The sequence below is a fragment of the Pseudoliparis swirei genome, chromosome 3 (genome assembly GCF_029220125.1).
Source record: "Pseudoliparis swirei isolate HS2019 ecotype Mariana Trench chromosome 3, NWPU_hadal_v1, whole genome shotgun sequence".
Lineage (NCBI taxonomy): Eukaryota > Metazoa > Chordata > Actinopteri > Perciformes > Liparidae > Pseudoliparis > Pseudoliparis swirei.
In genome coordinates, this window is record NC_079390.1 from 24,246,682 (window position 1) to 24,265,818 (window position 19,137).

At 46.2% G+C, this 19,137-nt stretch overlaps 1 protein-coding gene across 1 annotated transcript; it reads left to right on the forward strand.

Annotated features, from left to right (window-relative positions):
* The first annotated feature begins 1,254 nt into the window (after positions 1-1,254).
* LOC130189805 (organic cation/carnitine transporter 2-like) lies at positions 1,255-11,504 on the forward strand. Its single transcript, XM_056408749.1, has 10 exons — positions 1,255-1,711; positions 1,791-1,894; positions 4,878-5,032; positions 5,156-5,327; positions 5,416-5,542; positions 7,696-7,787; positions 7,894-8,108; positions 9,989-10,171; positions 10,252-10,387; positions 11,155-11,504. Exons 1-10 carry the CDS (start codon positions 1,322-1,324, stop codon positions 11,237-11,239), a joined length of 1,659 nt encoding a protein of 552 aa, XP_056264724.1. The 5' UTR covers positions 1,255-1,321; the 3' UTR covers positions 11,240-11,504.
* The last annotated feature ends 7,633 nt before the right edge of the window (positions 11,505-19,137 follow it).

The window sequence follows — 19,137 nt, forward strand, 5'->3', positions numbered from 1 at the left end:
CCTGAGACAGCTTTTCCAGGTCTGAGGAAAGTTGCCATATACATCTTGACCATGTTTGGCTCCACCTACAACTGCGAGGCAGCTTTCTCCACGATGAATATCATCAAAAATAAATATCGTTCGAGGCTCACCAATGAGCACCTCCACATGTGCATGAGGATGGCCCTGACTCCATTCAAGCCCAGGTTTAAAGTCCTGGCAGGACAAGCTAGAGCTCAATTCTCACACTGAGCAAACAAGTGGGGGAGTGGGATGCAAGAGTGATGCTCTAAAACTGTTCAATTGTTAAGATGTGTTGAGATTTATTATCTGTAAAATTGTTTGAGACTGTGAAACAAATGGGGAAATTTAAGCTTTTCCTCCCTTTATTTAATTTTTCTGAAGTTAAGCACTTTATTTGATTATTATTATTTATTATTACATGCACAATTTTCATTTCGTATTTATTTTATTTTAAAATGCAGCCCTATTTTTATTTAGTTCATGAGAACATTATACATATCTGCAGTCCAGTTCTATGTTACATGATAATAAATATTGTTAAAAAGTGTTTTAATCGTACTGAATTCATTTGATTTGAAAGGTATTGATTACATGCAGATGTTGATACAACTACCAGGCTATATATATCACACTAAATAGTTAGACATTATGATCTTCTGGACCTTTGCTTCAAGAAAATTTCTCTAACTGGACCTCTTAACATTTTAGTTGAATACCCCTGCTCTAATACATGAATGTATTAAAGCGACAGGTGTGTGTGTGTGTGTAGATAATCAGTTTATTACAGAAACAGAACAATTGATGTTCTACACATTGATGTCCCCCCCCCCCCCCCCCCCCCCCGTGCGGTGCGGCTTTAAAACAGTCCTGATGCTACTTAGCGGCATTCAGAGTGCAGGCACGCGCTCCTCTGGTGTTTATACGTGTGGAATGTTGTTGGGCAGAAAACACGTCTTTGAGCGGAGAGGAGCGGCCCGGAGGAGAGACCGGTCCTTTTGGATCATGGTACCTTCATTCAGTCAAAGGACCAGATAAATAAACAGACCACTGAGTGAGCGACAGGGGGGGCCTCCGGAGGAAAGAGTTACCCCCCTTTGAAAAGAGGGTTTAATACCCTCTCGGTCGGGAAAGTGAAGTCTTCCATTCCCCCCCGTCCCCCCCGTCCCCCCGAGGGGACCGGCTCCCCCTCAGAGAGCTCGGCCCCAGCACTAAGCCCCAGACCTCCAGAGGGACTCCACCGCGGCTCGGAGCTCAACGACTAGAGCTCTCTTTCTCTCTTTCTTCTTCTTCTCTTTCTTCTTCTTCTTCTCCTCAAAGGATGGGCGACTACGACGACGACACGGCGTTCCTCGGACAGTCCGGTCCGTATTTCTGGACCACGTTCTTCCTCCTGAACACAGTGTTCGTGTCGACCGGATTCAACGGGCTCTACATCGTCTTCGTCGGGGCGGCTCCCGAACACCGCTGCCTCGTGCCGGACGTCAACCTGACGGAGGCGTGGACGGAGGCCATCATTCCCGTGGCGGTGGTGGACGGCGAGGAGGTGCGGCGCCAGTGCAGCAGGTACCGGCTGGACGTGGTGAGGAACCTCTCCGCCGCGGGGTACCTTCCCGGAAGAGACGTGAACCTCACGGACCTGGAGCAGGAGCGGTGTGTGGACGGGTGGCTCTACAGCAAGGACGTGTACCGGTCCAACATCGTCACCGAGGTCGGAGGTCGCTTCACGAGGGTTTGAGTTGGCCTTGTGGGGGGGGGGGTAAATGTGTTTGTGATTCCCGTGTTTTCAGTGGGACCTGGTCTGTGGCGACGAGTGGAAGGTCCCCTTTGCCTCGTCGACTCTCTTCGTGGGGTACCTCTTCGGGTCCCTGATCTCAGGACATCTTTCCGACAGGTATTTCATCCTCATTCGCCGGTGAAGGTTCCCTCTACCTGAGCCCTGGAGGTCCTCTGAGTGCCGTCTCACCTCACCGGGGTTTACCTCGTCGGGCGTGACTGTGGATGCTTGGAAACAAATGAGGATGTGCAGTGAATTCATGACGTCATTATTATAACCTCCATCTGCTGGTAGAGTTGATCTCCTCCCAGAGAGGTTGCACTGAGATTCAAGACGTTTTTTCAAAGTAGGAAACTTCTTAAATATCCACCTCCTCATAGCAGCGTATGGATCTATAAAGTGAAGGTGTCACGTGTACTCCGACAGGACAACTTGCCGGAGCTTCTTCATCCATTAGAGGAAGAGTTGTAAACTATGAGACGACTCATGTCCTTAGTTCAGGGGCCGGACCAGTTCAACCATATCATAATGACCTATTAATTACCACACCCACTTAATGAACAACCCATCCGGGAAACAGATGATGAACACGAGGATCAACACGCCATGAACGGATCGTCTCTGTTCTCATATTCTTGTCGCTCTAAACCGGAACCATTTCCTTGGAAGTTGCAGCAATCGGTGTCAACCTCACTCCCCGTCTTTCCACCTGTGGTTGCCAGGTGTGGCTGTACATAAACACCTGGTATTTATTTACCTTAGCGTCGCTGGCATCAGGCCTGCTTCTCTTGTGAGGACAGCGAGACTCCCGGTGGACAAACAGGAACAGGATTTTATTGAACAGATTCTCTGTCAATCACACTCTTTTGATTGAACCCTGAAGGCCTCTGATTGGCCCCCTGGCTGCTCTGCTATCTGCTCGTTGTTATGATTATTAGATTGAATTGTTAATTTAAATGCTCCTAAATAAGTAGAGTTGGTTGTAAGCGTCTCGCACACGTTGGTGTTGTGTTTAAGAGCTCCGGGCCTAGCAGCGTGGAGCCCTGGAGGGCTTCACTCTTCAGTCCTTCTGCAGCTGTGCAAACTATCCAAGCAGTGGTGGAGGAAGAGGGGGCGAGGGCCTCCGAGGGCTTTTTAGTCCCTTTGAGGGCCTTTGAAGGCCTTTGAGTCCCTTTGAGGGCCTTTGAGGGGGGAGCTGGTCCCCTCCGAGTGCCTTTAAGGGCCTATCGGGGCCTTTCAGGGCCTCCAAGGGCCTTTAAGGGCCTATCAGGGCCTTTCAGGGCCTCCAAGGGCCTTTGAGAGCTTTTTGATCCTTGTATCACATCGATGGGTGAATTTCACACTCTTGTGTGTCACAAGCAGTTCATCACAAGACGTAAAGGACTTCCTTAGAGAGAAGGACCTGTGAGGACTTCCTTAGAGAGAAGGACCTGTGAGGACTTCCTTAGAGAGAAGGACCTGTGAGGACTTCCTTAGACAGAAGGACCTGTGAGGACTTCCTTTATACAGAAGGACCTGTGAGGACTTCCTTAGAGAGAAGGACCTGTGAGGACTTCCTTAGAGAGAAGGACCTGTGAGGACTTCCTTAGAGAGAAGGACCTGTGAGGACTTCCTTAGAGAGAAGGACCTGTGAGGACTTCCTTAGAGAGAAGGACCTGTGAGGACTTCCTTAGACAGAAGGACCTGTGAGGACTTCCTTTATACAGAAGGACCTGTGAGGACTTCCTTAGACAGAAGGACCTGTGAGGACTTCCTTAGAGAGAAGGACCTGTGAGGACTTCCTTAGACAGAAGGACCTGTGAGGACTTCCTTAGAGACAAGGACCTGTGAGGACTTCCTTAGAGAGAAGGACCTGTGAGGACTTCCTTTGAGAGAAGGACCTGTGAGGACTTCCTTAGAGAGAAGGACCTGTGAGGACTTCCTTAGAGAGAAGGACCTGTGAGGACTTCCTTAGAGAGAAGGACCTGTGAGGACTTCCTTAGACAGAAGGACCTGTGAGGACTTCCTTAGAGAGAAGGACCTGTGAGGACTTCCTTTGAGAGAAGGACCTGTGAGGACTTCCTTAGAGAGAAGGACCTGTGAGGACTTCCTTAGAGAGAAGGACCTGTGAGGACTTCCTTAGAGAGAAGGACCTGTGAGGACTTCCTTTAGACAGAAGGACCTGTGAGGACTTCCTTAGAGAGAAGGACCTGTGAGGACTTCCTTTAGACAGAAGGACCTGTGAGGACTTCCTTTGAGAGAAGGACCTGAGAGGACTTCCTTAGAGAGAAGGACCTGTGAGGACTTTCTTAGACAGAAGGACCTGTGAGGACTTCCTTAGAGAGAAGGACCTGTGAGGACTTCCTTAGACAGAAGGACCTGTGAGGACTTCCTTAGAGAGAAGGACCTGTGAGGACTTCCTTAGAGAGAAGGACCTGTGAGGACTTCCTTAGAGAGAAGGACCTGTGAGGACTTCCTTTAGACAGAAGGACCTGAGAGGACTTCCTTTATACAGAAGGACCTGTGAGGACTTCCTTAGAGAGAAGGACCTGTGAGGACTTCCTTAGAGAGAAGGACCTGTGAGGACTTCCTTTAGACAGAAGGACCTGAGAGGACTTCCTTAGAGAGAAGGACCTGTGAGGACTTCCTTTAGACAGAAGGACCTGTGAGGACTTCCTTTATACAGAAGGACCTGTGAGGACTTCCTTTAGACAGAAGGACCTGTGAGGACTTCCTTTAGACAGAAGGACCTGTGAGGACTTCCTTTAGACAGAAGGACCTGTGAGGACTTCCTTTATACAGAAGGACCTGTGAGGACTTCCTTAGAGAGAAGGACCTGTGAGGACTTCCTTAGAGAGAAGGACCTGTGAGGACTTCCTTAGAGAGAAGGACCTGTGAGGACTTCCTTTAGACAGAAGGACCTGAGAGGACTTCCTTAGAGAGAAGGACCTGTGAGGACTTCTGTTTGTTGACTGATCTTCTACAGGCGACCGATCCAGAACCTTCCTTGTTTTGTTGTCAATGCCCAGCTGCGTTGTCCTCCATGGAGGGACGGTAGCACCATGTTGGACCGTCCTCGTTGTTCCTGAATCGCTGTCAATGAGACGTTCTTTCCTTCCAGGTACGGGAGGAAGAAGGTGGTCTTCGTCTCTCTGGCGGCCCAGTGCCTCTCCGTGCTGCTCCAGTCCTTCTCTCACTCGTGGAGGATGTTCTGCGTCATGTTCCTCTTTGTCGGAGCCTCCCAGATATCCATCTACATCTCTGCCTTCGTTCTCGGTACGCACCGGAAGCTCCGCCTACATTCGGTCTCACGGCCACGAATCACCTCGGACACGTGGGCGGACCTTCTGCTGGTCTCTCGACACTCGTCTCTGAACTGTGACGGTTTTATCTCGGCAGGAACGGAGGTCCTGAGTAAGACTATGCGAGTGCTCTTCACGACCCTGGGGGCCTTCCTCTTCTATTGCATCGGGTACATGACCCTGCCCTGGATCGCATACGGCATCCGAGAATGGAGGACGCTGCTCGCCGTCCTGTCCATGACGTCCGTGGTCTACATCCCGCTGTGGTGGTACGTCACTCGCCGTTATCCTCGATGAAGTCAGCGTGATGTGAAAGAATATTGACTTTCCTTTGGCGTGGCGGCGTGTACCGATCAGGTTCATCCCGGAGTCTCCTCGCTGGCTCATCACTCAGGGGAGACTAGAGGAGGCCGAGGTCATCGTGAGGGAAGCCGCGAGGAAAAACAAGGTGGCGGCGCCACCGGTGATCTTTAAAGAGTCGGAGGTGAGCTCCGCATGACGTCATTCACCACATTTACTTTGTGACATTTAACCGCGGGCGACGCCGTTCCATCCCCGAAGCCGACGCGTCTGTTCACCCCCGAGCCAGCGATGAGATCGGCTCACATCGGACGCTTCGCGTGTCTCTATGTTTCACCCTGTAGGCCTTATCCTTCACGCTGACTGAACCTCAGCAAACTGTGACTGACAACTGAGAATAATACCAAGAAAAAAACTGAAAAGCATTCGTCAAATAAGTATAAAAATAGTCTTCTGATGTAACTTGAATTTGTGTGTTTAACCCATCCACCTCCACCTAATCCTCTTATACTATAATACTACTATTACGTGGTTTAGGGAACCAGACCCGAACGCGGGTCATTGCAGACTTCTGAATTCTTGGAAACTCTACGCTCGTGGAAACATGATTGCATCATCGGCATTTGACTGGATATTGATGGTTCACTCGGTCGGTCATTAATACAGAACATGAAAGAAATAGTTCCATCGGATGGATCTAATTTCAACAAATATAAACATGTGTAAAGAATTCGTCAACTAATTATAAAAACAGTCTTCTCATCTGACTTGAGTGTGTTTGACCCATCCACCTCCACCTACTATTACAACTGAACATAGCCCAATAGCTGCCATGTGAATATTTGCATGAGGGTTTAATTAAAATGTCCCTTTGGCCCCAAAAATCTGTCTTTTTTTAGACATGGAAACAATAAATAATGTGCTCATCACATCTTTGTTATCTTTCGGTTGATGTATATTAATGACAGTAAAGAGACAGTGACAGCGGCTGCAGCTCAGTGGGGTCAGGGGGTCGTCCTGCAACCCCAAGGTTGTCGGTACGATCCCCGCTCTCCCCATAAGTTGCAAGTCGAAGTGTCCATGAGCAAGGCACTGAACCCCCAGTTGCTCCCCGGGCGCATCACTGCAGCCCACTGCTCCTTCATGACTAAGGAGGGGTTAAATGCAGAGAATACATTTCGTTGCCTCTGTGCAATGACAATAGATTGAATCCAATCCAAATTTCTCCATACACACAAATATATATATATATATATATTATATATAAATATATATAGATAGATATATTATATATGTAGATATATATATGGATATATATATTATATATGTATATATAGAAAAGATATATATTATATATGTAGATGTATATATATATATATTATTTATGTAGATATATACAGGACTGTCTCAGAAAATTAGAATATTGTGATGAAGTTCTTTATTTTCTGTAATGCAATTAAAAAAACAAAAATGTCATGCATTCTGGATTCATTACAAATCAACTGAAATATTGCAAGCCTTTTATTCTTTAATATTGCTGATTATGAGTTAGAGCTTAAGGAAACTCAAATATCCTATCTCTAAATATTAGAATATCATGAAAAGTATACTAGTAGGGTATTAAACAAATCACTTGAATTGTCTAATTAACTCGAAACACCTGCAAGGGTTTCCTGAGCCTTGACAAACACTCAGCTGTTATAAATCTTTTTTTTTACTTGGTCTGAGGAAATATTAACATTTTATGAGATAGGATTTTAGAGTTTTCTTAAGCTGTAAGCCATAATCAGCAATATTAAAAGAATAAAAGGCTTGCAATATTTCAGTTGATTTGTAATGAATCCAGAATGCATGACATTTTTGTTTTTTTAATTGCATTACAGAAAATAAAGAACTTTATCACAATATTCTAATTTTCTGAGACAGTCCTGTATATATAGATACATATATAGATATATATTATATATATATTATATACATATATATATATATGTATTATATATATATGTATGTAGATATATATAGATACATATAGATATATATTATATAGATATATATATATTATATATACATATATATAGATATAGATATTATATCTATATATATATGTAGATATATATTATATATATATATATATATATATAATTTGCCTTTTTATTTTCTTAAACCTGCGTAACATTTTTGGGACAATTGAATGTAAACACGGCGACTAAGAGAATGAGGTAGGCCATTCCTTCATGCTGTGAATAAATGAAAGAATAGAGCTTTAGCAGCTTGAAACCGTTCGCCGACCTGCTCACGACACGTTGTAAACATTATTTTTTGTGTTGGTTTCAGCTGGGAATCCTTCCGAGCCGGACGTACAGCATGCTGGACGTCCTGCGGTCCAGGAACATGCGATGCATCACGCTGATGTGTCTCGTCTTGTGGTGAAGCAACGAGAAGCCGGCAGGAAGAAAGTGCATCGTCACCCTGCTCGCCGTGGTGTTCACTCCATGACACAAACGGCTTCTCTTTCTCTTGCTTTTCTCTCAGGATGGCAATCAACGTGGGGTATTTCGGACTGTCCCTGAACACCTCCAACCTGAGCGGCGACCCCTTCATGAACTGCTTTTTATCGGCGGCCTCCGAGGTGCCCGCCTACATCGTCTCCACCTTGCTGCTGAGGAGATGTCCCAGGAAAGCTCTGCTGTCGTCGTTCCTCGTCCTCGGAGGAGGAGTTCTTCTCCTCATCCAGTTCATCCCCAACAGTAGGAGCATCTTTACAATAGAACGCCGTGTTGTCACACACACACACACACAGAGGCACACGACTCCTCTGGTTGTATAGAAGTCGATGCTTCATGTGTTAAAGCTGCATTCTCTCTCCTGACCACCAGGGGGCGACTCCTCTGGTTGTATAGAAGTATATGCTTCATGTGTTAAAGCTGCATTCTCTCTCCTGACCACCAGGGGGCGACTCCTCTGGTTGTATAGAAGTCTATGCTTCATGTGTTAAAACTGCATTCTCTCTCCTGACCACCAGGAGGCGACTCCTCTGGTTGTATAGAAGTCTATGCTTCACACACACAAACACGTGTCCTTTCTGCCGTAATAGATTATACTGCATAATAAAACATTTATGGCCACCAAACACCGCAGCATTCTGCAACACATGACATTTAAGATAAGATAATAGGTCGGACGAATGAAGGAGGCGAAACTTTAATACCGTCCTCAGACATAAAGTCCTGTGTTTCAGAGCGGTAGCCCCTCCCCTTTCTCATGTCAATGTGTCATCATATACACATTGACAGTTTTCCTTGGTAATCCTTAGGAGACGGGATTCAGGGAACGAGACCCGAACACGGCTTCACGCAAACTTCTTGGAAGCTGCGCTCGTGTAAACATGATTGCATCATCGGCATACGACTGGATTCACGAGGTCGGTCACAGGATGTCGCTTCTTCAGACAAATATAAGTGTATTTAACGAAAGGAGCCGCGTCAAAGGCTTCTGTCTGGCGGCCGCCGTCCAGCCGACATCGCGCTCTTGCCCTCGCTGTGATGTGGGAGGAGGAGGAGGAAACATCCCCCAAAAAGCAAAAGGTTTTGGGTTCACAAGATATAAAAAAGAAGGAAAGAGGAAAGAACGTGGTAGAGTAATAGAGCCCGCCTCCTGTTCATCCTATTGGCTGCCTTGGGCCTCCTGTTCATCCTATTGGCTGCCTTGGGCCTCCTGTTGATCCTATTGGCTGCCTTGGGCCTCCTGTTCATCCTATTGGCTGCCTTGGGCCTCCTGTTCATCCTATTGGCTGCCTTGGGCCTCCTGTTCATCCTATTGGCTGCCTTGGGCCTCCTGCTTGATCCTATTGGCTGCCTTGGGCCTCCTGTTCATCCTATTGGCTGCCTTGGGCCTCCTGCTTCATCCTATTGGCTGCCTTGGGCCTCCTGCTTCATCCTATTGGCTGCCTTGGGCCTCCTGCTCATCCTATTGGCTGCCTTGGGCCTCCTGCTCATCCTATTGGCTGCCTTGGGCCTCCTGCTCATCCTATTGGCTGCCTTGGGCCTCCTGCTCATCCTATTGGCTGCCTTGGGCCTCCTGTTCATCCTATTGGCTGCCTTGGGCCTCCTGCTCATCCTATTGGCTGCCTTGGGCCTCCTGCTCATCCTATTGGCTGCCTTGGGCCTCCTGTTCATCCTATTGGCTGCCTTGGGCCTCCTGTTCATCCTATTGGCTGCCTTGGGCAGCGACACAGTCTGCGGCCTGAAACCTGTTCAAAGTAAAAGAGAAATAGTTTTTATCTCAAAGCACCGGAATTAAAAATGTTTTCTTTTTCCTATTCTCACGTGGGAACGAGTGAATATATCTTAAAGGGCCAAAGGTCAAGTCACCGAGAGGAAGACGTTATTCAGGCCGGTCCTACAAACCACGTGTTTATTTCATTATTACTTTACTGGTTTGAATCTACAAATAAGAGATAATCCATTTAATCTAGTAAACTGCATCAATCCTGAAGAGTTTCAAGTGGAAACGCACAAAAACACAAAATGTGGGGAATGCATTCAAATATCTTCTTCCTCCTCCTCCTCTTCTTCCTCCTCCTCCTCCTCCTCCTCTTCCTCTTCCTCCTCCTCCTCCTCCTCCTCAGACCTCCAGTATGTTGCTCTAGCTTTGGAGATGACCGGTAAGTTTGGCTTCACCATGGCCTTCAGCATCGTCTACATCTACACCGCCGAGCTGTACCCCACCGTGCTGCGCAACGTGGGCATGGGCGTGTGCTCCTCGGCCGCGCGCGTCGGCAGCATCACCGCGCCCTACGTCATCTACCTGGGTGCGTCGCCGCGCTTCACCTCCAGAGGTTGTGCGTAAACACGAGCGTGTATCGGATGACATCTCTTCTGCTCTTCACAGGCACGTACAATAAGGCTCTGCCTTATATCCTGATGGGAAGTCTCACCATTGCCTCCTCTGTGGTGAACTTCTTCCTCCCGGAGACCCTCGACAAAGACCTCCCGGAAACAGTGGAGCAGATGCAACAATGTCAGGGGTGAGTGCATCTCAGTCAGGGAGCGACCCCATTCTCTCTCCTGACCACCAGGGGGCGACTCCTCTGGTTGTATAGGAGTCTATGCTTCATGTGTTAAAGCTGCATTCCCTCTCCTGACCACCAGGGGGCGACTCCTCTGGTTGTATAGGAGTCTATGCTTCATGTGTTAAAGCTGCATTCTGTCCACTGGCCACCAGGGGGCGACTCCTCTGGTTGTATAGGAGTCTATGCTTCATGTGTTAAAGCTGCATTCTCTCTCCTGACCACCAGGGGTGACTCCTCTGGTTGTATAGGAGTCTATGCTTCATGTCTTAAAGCTGCATTCTCTCTCCTGACCACCAGGGGGCGACTCCTCTGGTTGTATAGAAGTCTATGCTTCATGTGTTAAAGCTGCATTCTGTCCACTGGCCACCAGGGGGCGACTCCTCTGGTTGTATAGGAGTCTATGCTTCATGTGTTAAAGCTGCATTCTCTCTCCTGACCACCAGGGGCGACTCCTCTGGTTGTATAGAAGTCTATGCTTCATGTGTTAAAGCTGCATTCTGTCCACTGACCACCAGGGGGCGACTCCTCTGGTTGTATAGAAGTCTATGCTTCATGTGTTAAAGCTGCATTCTCTCTCCTGACCACCAGGGGGCGACTCCTCTGGTTGTATAGAAGTCTATGCTTCATGTGTTAAAGCTGCATTCTGTCCACTGACCACCAGGGGCCGACATTGACGGCCGTTTCCGTATCTTTCTTCCTGTGACGTTGTGTTTCGTTTGCAGGCTGTGTAACGGTCCCAGGAAGAAGAAGGAGGAGGAGGAGGAGGAGGAGGGAGGACTTCGCCCCCAAGCTGCTCCTCCGCTGTAGGTCGACGGCCTTCAAAGGAAAAAGAAAACAAAGCAATAATCTGAACATGAAATCCAAAACATCTGCAGTGGGATCCAAAAGTCTTCTGGCAAGAACTGTTGCTTTTATAATTTTGTATGAACTTTTATTTTTCTACTCAGTAGAAGATTATTCAAGAACTTTAAATGTGGCAAAGAATATTTTCTAGATCTTAAAAGGTGAAATTGAAATCCGTGCCTGATTGGTCCGTTGTTTTTGCAAATAAAATATGAACTCATGAACCTTCCCAACACGCAGTTGTTTTCATCTTTTAACAACAACAACAAAACACATCTTGAATTCATATGTTTCTCACTGAGTGAAAAGACGTCATTGAAGCAAGCGGACATTTTTGGTAAACGTGAGAAAAGCGATACCGCGCTCACGTCCACACGCGATTATCCGATTAGCTTAGCTTAGCATAAAGACAATCAAAGGGTTAAAAACACACAGAAAGGTAGGATGTGAGACAGACCAGAGGAGCTCGGGGGCTTCGTGCAGCTGCTGGGAGCAACACGTGACGCCAGATAAGCCGTCTTCATGGCTCTGCTGCACGCCGCTGAGCGGCCTCCTGTCAACATGGAGGAGTCGGGCGGCTCCCGAGGAGGAACCACGAGACCATCACGTCGTTCCTCGGGACCTGGGGACCCTTCCAGCGGAGGGTTTTCTTGGCGCTGGCCGTCAGCATCGTGCCCAACGGGTTCTTCGGCGCCTACGTGGCGCCGCCGCCGCCCCCGAAAGCTGCAACCTCAGCGACCCTGGAGGGCCGCGGCCGCCCCCCTGGGAACCGTCAATGGCGCCGCGACACTCGGGTTTAAGGGTTTAAGGGTTCAGGGTTTAAGGGTTCAAGGGTTTAAGGGTTCAGGGTTTAAGGCAGGGGTGGGCAAACTTTTTGACCTTGTGGGCCACATTCGGTTCTAAAATGTGACAGAGGGGCCGGGCCAGAAGCATTTGGACACGCAATGTAATTTATTAAACCTGGAGATTGCATCTGTTTTTTATACATTTCAATTTAAGGTGCAAAGTTAAAGTAATCAACATTTACTGGAAAGAGATCAATGCTCACTTTCAACATTCAAAACAAATTATTACCCAACGAAATACTCAAGCTCAATAATTTCTAATTGTTTTAAACCCTGCAAAATAATGGACGGATGGTCCTGAGAGATAGACTGTATTAAATATCCTGCCTGCAGCAGAAACTAGAAAGGGGTCTTTAAAGTGAGGGCGATGTGCGGCGTCATCTGGTCAGCATGTGTATGAACCCCGTCACAAACAGACTGACAGCGCTTTACTCGAGAAAATATGACCCTAAAGCTGACAATTGAAGTTCGATTTTTAAAAATTATTCATATCTCTTCTGAAAACACACATTTACTCATGTGGACGAACTGTTTTGGTGTTTGAAATTGGTTTACCAAAGGTCATAGGCTCACAAAAGCAGTGAAATATCTGAATACAATGCTAGACACATGTAATTGCACCTGTCCATCCTGGAGAGGGATCCTCCTGTTGTTCCTGATCCGATGTGAGGTCAAAGGTCAGGGATGTCTATATGCACAGATTGTAAAGCACTCCGAGACAAATTTGTAATTTGTGAAATTGGGCTCTACAAATAAACTGAATTGAATAAATGAGGAAAACCAAATTTTGTATTAACGTTTTTTTAGTAAAAATGATGTGGTCTGTCACACATTCACCAAAATGATAAAGATGGGACTGAGAAATGACTTCATATTGCAGATAGTTTCATGGGGTGTGTGCAAATAAAAAATGACCATTACATTTTTTTTATTTTATAAATATGTATTGTATATAAAAAATTAAAAAATCTACATTATATACATGTTGTGAAATAGAAAACACAACACAACTATTGACTATTTACAATATGGCTTCACTATAATAACATGTCATCGTGTCACGAGACCTCTCTGCTGGCCGGGCAGGTGGAGCTGCAGGTGAAGCTGCAGGTGAAGCTGCAGGTGAATCCTCTCTGTAAAATACAAGACTAGTCAGCACCGCGCACAAGTTACGGACACCGGGACGGACACCGTGACACGTAACGTGTGGTAAAGCCTCTTACCCGGTCCAAGTGGACCTCTTCTGGCTGCGTGTTCCTCCTCGTGGCTCTGCAGCCCCTCCAGGCTCCGCGCTGCTCGCCAAAATCACTGCGGCTGTTTCTAAATGAGTCTCACCAGTGTGGTGGGCGGGTCCTTTGTGATTTACTGAGTGTTCATTGGTTGTTGTTTTTCGCAAAATGTTGACAGACAAACGGATTGACAAATCACGGTGAAGGGTTTTGTGTGACGAGTTCTTTCCGCGCCAACGCACACGGGAAGTAAACAAAGTCGCGATTTGGACAAGTTCGGCGGGCCGGATTAAAAAGCCTAACGGGCCGGATGTGGCCCGCGGGCCGTAGTTTGCCCATGTCTGGTTTAAGGGTTCAGGGTTAAGGGTTTAAGGGTTCAGGGTTTAAGGGTTTAAGGGTTCAGGGTTTAAGGGTTTAAGGGTTCAGGGCTTATGGGTTTAAGGGTTCAGGGTTTAAGGGTTCAGGGCTTAAGGGTGTAAGGGTTCAGGGCTTAAGGGTGTAAGGGTTTAAGGGTTCATGGCTTAAGGGTTCAGGGCTTAAGGGTTTAAGGGTTCAGGGTTTAAGGGTTCAGGGTTTAAGGGTGTAAGGATTCAGGGCTTAAGGGTGTAAGGGTTTAAGGGTTCAGGACTTAAGGGTTTAAGGGTTCAGGGCTTAAGGGTTCAGGGCTTAAGGGTGTAAGGGTTTAAGGGTTCAGGGCTTAAGGGTTTAAGGCTTAAGGGTTCAGGGGTTAAGGGTTAAGGGTTCAGGGTGTAAGGGTTCAGGGCTTAAGGGTGTAAGGGTTCAGGACTTAAGGTTTTAAGGGTTCAGGGCTTAAGGGTGTAAGGGTTCAGGGCTTAAGGGTGTAAGGGTTCAGGGCTTAAGGGTGTAAGGGTTCAGGGCTTAAGGGTTCAGGGTTTCTTGGTCAAGTCGCCTTCTGCTGTTGAGTAAGAAGATGTCACCATGACATCACTCATTGACCAGATCTACTCGAGAGCTTATCCAAAGTCAGATCCCAGATCAGGGATGTGATAAGCTGTTCCTGAACCCAAACGTAGTTCCTGAGTTATTCTTCTGATTATTCTCTTTCAAGGACTCACAGGTCTTGTGGTGTAGACGTCAGGTCAAGATGACTCGATGATGATTTGATCTTTGCACACAAAGGAGTAATAGCACCATTTTACCCCCCCCCCCCCCCCCCCCCAACACTGCTGCGTTAGTACTGTCACTTTAAGAACCGTGTGGATATTGCCATTCTTATTCTATATACGTATATACGAGTAAAGTTCACCTGAGTAGAGAATTAACTGAATATTACGACCATTATTACCACTCAACCTGCAGCAGAGACCATTCCACAGGGACCGACCCAGACCAGGGGCGTGCACGTTAGTGCACGTGAGCCCCGGTGAGTGGGCCTCTTTGACTCGCTATCCACCGCCGCTCTGCCCACCCAGGTTAACTCCAGGTTAACTCCAGGTTAACTCCAGGCTAACTCCAGGTTAACTCCAGGTTAACTCCAGGTTAACTCCAGGCTAACTCCAGGTTAACTCCAGGCTAACTCCAGGTTAACTCCAGGTTAACTTCAGGTTAACTCCAGGTTAACTCCAGGTTAACTTCAGGCTAACTCCAGGCTAACTCCAGGTTAACTCCAGGTTAACTTCAGGCTAACTCCAGGCTAACTCCAGGTTAACTCCAGATTAACTCCAGGTTTCTTCTAGTGGGACCGGGTCTGTGACGACGCCTACAAAATCCCTCTGGCGTTCTGGTGGGCGGGTTTTTCTCCGGCGAGTTATCGGACAGGTCGGTATTAATCAGTTTCTACTGGAATTGAAACTCAAATGGATCAGCGTCACCAGCCTCTGCACTCGTAGGTCCGGAAGGAGGCCGGCGCTCTTCCTCATGGTGCTTCTTCAGACGGTGTCACTCAGATCTTCTCCCCCAACTGGGAGTTCTTCACCGCTGCTTTCTTCTTCGTTGGTGCCGGGGGATTTTCCAACTATACTTTCGCCTTCGTGATGGGTGAGGATTGTGATCATGTGTTCATAACTCATGTGTGTGTGTGTGTGTGTGTGTGTCACAGTGGTTCATCTCAACCGCAAAACCTTTCATGTTCAAAAATAAATAAATACTGGACTTTTTTTATTGAATCCAGAGAAAACAAAAAGAAGGTGTCTGAGGTTTTGATCCTCTCACGCCCGCAGGTACCGAGATCCTCGGCGTCTTCATGGGCTCGGCGGTGGGCTACATGGCGCTGCCGGCGGCGGCTTACGGACTGCCTGATCTACTTCCCTCTGTGGTGGTGAGCTGTCATGTTATTGTGTTTATTTGTGTGGAGGAGCCTTAACGAGGGAGGAGGAGCCTTAATGAGGGAGGAGGAGCCTTAATGAGGGAGGAGGAGTGTTAACGAGGGAGGAGGAGCCTTAACGAGGGAGGAGGAGCCTTAATGAGGGAGGAGGAGTGTTAACGAGGGAGGAGGAGCCTTAACGAGGGAGGAGGAGCCTTAATGAGGGAGGAGGAGTGTTAACGAGGGAGGAGGAGCCTTAATGAGGGAGGAGTGTTAACGAGGGAGGAGGAGCCTTAATGAGGGAGGAGGAGCCTTAATGAGGGAGGAGTGTTAACGAGGGAGGAGGAGCCTGAACGAGGGAGGAGGAGCCTTAATGAGGGAGGAGTGTTAACGAGGGAGTAGGAGCCTGAACGAGGGAAGAGGAGCCTGAACGAGGGAGGAGGAGTCTTAACGAGGGAGGAGGAGCCTTAATGAGGGAGGAGTGTTAACGAGGGTGGAGGAGCCTTAATGAGGGAGGAGTGTTAACGAGGGAGGAGGAGTCTTAACGAGGGAGGAGGAGCCTTAATGAGGGAGGAGTGTTAACGAGGGTGGAGGAGCCTTAATGAGGGAGGAGTGTTAACGAGGGAGGAGGAGCCTTAACAAGGGAGGAGCCTTAATGAGGGAGAAGCCTTAACGAGGGAGGAGGAGTTATTATTATTTCATATGCAAACACTCACTCACTAGATATGTAGTGTCCATATCATTTATTCACATTTGTGTTTAACAATATCATTGACAAAAAAAGTGGATTCAAATCTTTATTGAAGTACAAATATAAGTATCACAACAGTATGATGATACTCTGTGGTGGAAAGAAAAGATGAATTCATTGGGTTTCCTTTGTATTATTCGTATGTTCACAGCTCAACGAGAGACCCCGTGTTGCGTCACCACGGGCGAGCGGTGAAGGCTCGTGGTGTATTGAACAGGCATCAACGCAGACACCTACGTGTTGGTTCCCTCTGGTCCTCGCCCGGTGTCCTCGCGCACAGATCGAGCATTCTACCGCAACCGGTTCGGTTCAGAAGAGTCTCTCAAACAAGAGACGCGAAAGGAGACGGAGAGGCGCGCATGTTTACTTCCGGGTTGGTCACCAAGGGTCCTGAGAGGCCACGCCCACGGCACCTCTTGCCTCGCGCACGCGAACGAAACCGGTTCATTCACGAAAAACAGTTAATCTCCGGGAGGTCCGCGGCAGCAGAGCCCCGGTGAGCTCCGGGAAAGCCCCGGTGAGAGCCCCGGTGAGCTCCGGGAGAGCCGTGTTGCTCCTTCACGGTGAAGCTCTGGGGAAGAGAAACAACGACGCACACGTTTCCGGTGTTGCGGTCTTAAATGTGTCCGAGTAGATGCAGCGTTTGTCTCACTGATTCCTCTGATGTTATGAGAGGTATTTTATATTTAATTCAGTAAATGTGGCGGCGGAGGAATACCAAATAAGTCTTTACGTGTCAAATAATAAAAGTGAATAAGTGCAGAGAGTGTTATGATTACATACTATATACATATATTTATATATATATATATATTGTATTAATATATATTATATGTATATATATTTACATATATATATCATTTATTAATATATATTATATGTATATATATTTACATATATATCTTATATTTATTTATATGTTATGTGTGTATATATATAGATATTTATTATATATTATTATATTGAAATATTATGCATATACAATATAGATATGTATGGACATATACATATACACACATATATATGTATATATAATATCTATTCGTATTAATTTACATGACAGTGTATCCATCTTGCAATTATTGTGCACATATCTACCACATATATTATATTGTTTTAAAATATTTGTTCACGTATTTTAATCAGTTTTTGTCCTGCGTGACTTTCTTTGAATACATATTTGATGAGCTTATTGACAGAGCCTGAGATCTCATCTGTCTCTGTAATTGTTGTTCTCGTAACAATAAATAACAAATAATAAAGACATTCAGCTCACTGTGATATGAAACAGAGGCAAATCGGCACAGTTGAGAAGCCGGAACCACCTTCATTATTTATTTATTTTATACCTTGATAAACTATTTATTGAATAAGATAATGATAATGAATTGATAGATGGTTCCAGTATTACTGCACAAACATCAATCTGCACAGCCAAGGTCAAACAATAAGAAAAACCCATTCTTGGAGAGGAGGAGGACTTTAAATGTGTCAATGACTGAAATAGACATGCATGTCATAGAGCAGGGGTGTCAAACTCATTTTCACCGAGGGCCACATCCGCCTCATGGCTGCCCTCAAAGGGCCGGTTGTCACTAACACGGTATAATTCTAACTACTCCAGAACATATTGTTAAATAACTGTCTTTGCATTTGTTTATTGTTTATTTAGGTGTACTTATATGAATTGATAACTATATATGCAAATGTATTTAATATTATAAAATAAATCTATTTAATTTCATTATATTTATTTTAACTTTATCAAAGATCAAACAAACATTATTACATTAACTTTGTTAAAAGCTTTGTCACAGTTGAGACAGGTGATTCTCTAATGGTCTGAGCAGTGGTTCTCCACTGGTCTGGGCAGTGGTTCTCCACTGGTCTAGGCAGTGGTTCTCCACTGGTCTAGGTAGTGGTTCTCCACTGGTCTGGGCAGTGGTTCTCCACTGGTCTGGGGCTGTGGTTCTCCACTGGTCTGGCTTTGGGACGCACTATCACCCCTGCATGACAAACTGAGACCTAAATCGAGGGACATTTTTAACTTCTCAAATGTATTTAATGAAAAGATGTTGCAGTTTGAACCTGAGAGTTCAGAATATCACAATATGCACAACAAAACTATTTAGTAATATTCCATTTTACAGTCAATTATGAACCAACAAGTGAATCTTAAGGACACAAGGTAATACAACATACATTACTACTCAGTAACTTCAGACTTTAAAACATATCTAAACAGTGGTTTCATGCATAAACATGAAATATAAAAGTCTGGTTTTAAAAAGCCTCAAAGATGTAATGCATGTCTCACTCACTGAACCTATGGCTGCTCTACAAGTCAGAGTCTTGAGGAGCAGCTTTTATACACAAACTCTAAATAAATTAAACAAGGGTAATTAAAAAAGATTCACATATTCAACATTAACTTTTCTTCTGACTATATTATAAATACTGAACAACATGAAGCAGCACTCACTTCAACCTTAGTGACCACTGACATAGACCTGATGGAGGAATTCATAATAGGGGAACTGGGGATGTTTGTTAATACAAAGTCAATGTGGTCACACACGCACGCACACGCACGCACGCGCGTCTGGAAGTCCGCCGGGCGCGTGAAAAAATGCGCCTCATTCGGGCTGATTTTTTAAACTCGGGCGGTAGAAGTAGGTGAGACTGTTGAAATGCTCCGCGTGACGTCACTGACGTCATACCGTTGAATCAGAACCTCCGGAGGATATCGATCGTCTGAAAGCGGCCGTCATCCA

Coding starts and splice junctions, on each gene's coding strand:
- LOC130189805 (XM_056408749.1), top strand. CDS start 1,322: ATGGGCGACTACGACGACGACACGGCGTTCCTCGGACAGTCCGGTCCG. Junction 1,712..1,790: donor GGTCCAACATCGTCACCGAG/GTCGGAGGTCGC, acceptor CCGTGTTTTCAG/TGGGACCTGGTCTGTGGCGA. Junction 5,328..5,415: donor GTCTACATCCCGCTGTGGTG/GTACGTCACTCG, acceptor TGTACCGATCAG/GTTCATCCCGGAGTCTCCTC.